This window comes from Micropterus dolomieu, unplaced genomic scaffold, assembly GCF_021292245.1.
Source record: "Micropterus dolomieu isolate WLL.071019.BEF.003 ecotype Adirondacks unplaced genomic scaffold, ASM2129224v1 contig_4888, whole genome shotgun sequence".
Taxonomy (NCBI): domain Eukaryota; kingdom Metazoa; phylum Chordata; class Actinopteri; order Centrarchiformes; family Centrarchidae; genus Micropterus; species Micropterus dolomieu.
This window is the reverse complement of record NW_025733877.1, coordinates 1-3,163: the sequence shown is the minus strand read 5'-3', so window position 1 is coordinate 3,163 and position 3,163 is coordinate 1. Positions and strand designations below refer to the sequence as shown.

At 43.7% G+C, this 3,163-nt stretch overlaps 1 protein-coding gene across 1 annotated transcript; it reads right to left on the bottom strand.

Moving 5' to 3' along the window:
• Nucleotides 1-6: 6 nt before the first annotated feature.
• Nucleotides 7-2,918, bottom strand: LOC123964711 (homeodomain-interacting protein kinase 2-like). Its single transcript, XM_046041524.1, has 2 exons — nt 728-2,918; nt 7-542 (listed from the first exon to the last, which is right to left on the bottom strand). Exons 1-2 carry the CDS (start codon nt 2,892-2,894, stop codon nt 262-264), a joined length of 2,448 nt encoding a protein of 815 aa, XP_045897480.1. The 5' UTR covers nt 2,895-2,918; the 3' UTR covers nt 7-261.
• Nucleotides 2,919-3,163: the final 245 nt, after the last annotated feature.

Genomic DNA, 3,163 nt, shown 5'->3' with positions numbered 1-3,163 from the left:
CACAAATATAAATGGCAGTTTGTGCATTGATATGAAAAATATTCGACAAACATACAGTTGACATAAATAAATGTAAGAAAATATATATAAATTTGGACTAAATAGATGCATGTAGTCCACAAGCTACATGTTATGAAAGAATAATATAAAACATTGTGGCAGTTATTTACAAAATATGAATATTTGCATTATTACAGTCAATTATTACTATCAATTCATGAGTGATTCAAATGTGCTGTGTAGTAAAATCTTTGCAGCAACTTATGGCTTAATCATCCTGGAGAAGAATTGCTTGATCTTCTTCAGCCACTTCTTCCGGCATTTGACTTCAACAAAGTGTGTGTTTCCTTTGTCATTGTTAGTGTTTCCCTCATGTGAATTATGACTAACAGAAGCAGGTGAAGCTGCCTTATTTGTGCCATGTGCTTTTTCATCTGTCCCAGCAGAGTTGGGGTCATTTAAGCCAGCACTGGCTACTTTGTCTGGTTGTCCATTGTTTGTAGTTCCAGCAGTGACAATGTCAGCTGTGGCTGGTGGTTCATTTTCCTCAGTTCTATCATGTGAATTGTGACTAACAGGAGTAGGTGAAGTTGCCTTATCTGTGCCTGATGCTTTTCATCTGTCCCAGCAGAGTTGGGGTCATTTAAGCCAGCACTGGCTACTTTGTCTGGTAGTCCAGTGTTTGTAGTTCCAGCAGTGACAATGTCAGCTGTGGCTGGTGGTTCATTTAGTGTATCATCCAATTTAGTAATGGACGAACCATTCCAACCTGTCACTTTTCTGGATGTTTCAAAGGGTTTGCATTCAACCGATGACTGCTCCAGTCGGCAGTCCTCCATGGCCAAACGGGCAGATGTCACATAAGGGTCTTTGTTAGAGTGAAAGTGTTTCATTGTGACAAAACTGTGCCCTAAAGCTTCGCTGGGGGTGATTCTCTTTTCAGGACTCACTTGCAGCATCTGTTTGATTAGGCTTAAAAAGGCCTGTGTGTCTTTATATTCAGCATGATTCTTCACTTTTGATCGGGTCTTTGCCATGTCATCCAGACTGTTAAACTTGTTGAAAATCCCCTCAGAGCGATGGACCACGTAGCCTGCTAAGCTGGTGTATTCATCTTCATCATTCAGTCTACACATAGAGTTTTCAAAGGTGAAAAATATGTAGGTCCTTCTTCCGTAATACAGCATGAATTTATCAGGCGGACCCTGCATCTGCACGATGGCTCTGATGACCTCATATTCAGACTCTGTTGGATAAAGGTGCTGTCCCAGGTACAGGAAGGCCAAAGTGCAACCTAGTGCCCACATATCGATGGCCTCGTTCATTGGGAGGCCCAACAAGTCCTCTGGGGCCCTGTAAGCAACGCATTGCTCTGTGGTGCCATTCCTGAATGTGGAAATTGGTCCTGCTGCACCAAAACCAATCAGTTTCACCTTGAATGACTGCAACTGATTCACAAGCATTACCTTTTGTGGCTTGATGTCTTTATGAGCCAGACCGATGCTCTTGAGAGCATTCAGAGCCACCAGGAGCTGTTGTGTGATTACTCTGATCTCAGATAAACACAGTGGCTTGAAGTGCTTTAGTTTCATGAACTCATACAGATTTATGTCGAGCAGTTCATATTCCAGACAAATTTGTGCAGCGACTTTAAAATGCCGATTAAACCTGACCAAGTTGTTCTTGTCTGGGTCAAGCTTACGGAGTTCTTCAAGTGTGGCCAACTCCGTTTTACCAGTCATGGGGATGTTATAATGCATCATCTTCACAGCCACGTCTGTGGCCTGTTGAAATAGTTTGCACCGGCCCACTTGCCCAGTAACTCCTTTCCACAGGGGCGCACTTGCAGCATACAGTCTTGATTCATCATGCAGAACGCAATTTTCTCTCATGGTACGACGATACATTCCTCCAGCGAATATTCCTAACGGTTTGTTTTCAACCAATGAATGCTCCTGCCGGCAGTCCTCCATGGCCAAACGGGCAGATGTCACATAAGGGTCTTTGTTAGTGTGAAAGTGTTTCATTGTGACAAAACTGTGCCCTAAAGCTTCGCTGGGGGTGATTCTCTTTTCAGGACTCACTTGCAGCATCTGTTTGATGAGGCTTAAAAAGGCCTGTGTGTCTTCATATTCAGCACCATTCTTCACTTCTGAGTGGGTCTTCGCCATGTCATCCAGACTGGTAAACTTGTTGAAAATCCCCTCAGAGCGATGGACTGTCTGGCATGTTGTGCGACAGTATTCATCTGGATCATTCAGCCTCCATAAATAGTTTTCACAGGCGAAAAACGTGCTGGTCCTTCCTCCGTCTTTCAGCATGTGTTCATCAGGCGGACCCTGCATCTGCACGATGGCTCTCATGACCTCATATTCAGACTCTGTTGGATAAAGGTGCTGTCCCAGGTACAGGAAGGCCAAAGTGCAACCTAGTGCCCACATATCGCTGGCCTCGTTCATTGGGAGGCCCAACAAGTCCTCTGGGGCCCTGTAAGCAACGCATTGATCGGTGGTGCCATGCCTGAATGTGGAAACCGGTCCTGCTGCACCAAAACCAATCAGTTTCACCTTGAATGACTGCAACTGATTCACAAGCATGACCTTTTCTGGGCTGATGTCTAAATGAGCCAGACCGATGCTCTTGAGAGCATTCAGAGCCACCAGGAGCTGTTGTGTGATTACTCTGATCTCAGATAAACACAATGGCTTGAAGTGCTGTAGTTTCATGAAGTCGTACAGACTTTTGTCGAGCAGTTCATATTCCAGACAAACACGTTCAAAGTGTTTAAAATGCCTATTAAACCTGACCAAGTTATTCTTGTCTGGGTCAAGCTTACTGAGTTCTTTAAGGTTGGCCAACTCCCTTTGACCAGACCAGGGGAAGTTATTATGCATAATCTTCACAGCCACGTCCTTTTTGGCCCGATGAAATAGTTTGCATCGGAACACTCGCCCAGTACCTCCAACCCACAGGGGCTCTCTTACAATATACCATCTTGATCTTGATTCATCAAACATATAGTAATTGTTTGGGATGTAATAATAACACTTTACTTTAGCTAATGTTGATCCCATTTCTACAAGTTAAATGTTTCCACCAGCTCTCTTTTTTTTTGTTGTAACTTGTGCCAAAAAACGTGCTTTGAGAACAAGATATGTGAAGA

Coding starts and splice junctions, on each gene's coding strand:
- LOC123964711 (XM_046041524.1), bottom strand. CDS start 2,894: ATGCATAATAACTTCCCCTGGTCTGGTCAAAGGGAGTTGGCCAACCTT. Junction 543..727: donor TAAATTGGATGATACACTAA/ATGAACCACCAG, acceptor GAACTGAGGAAA/ATGAACCACCAGCCACAGCT.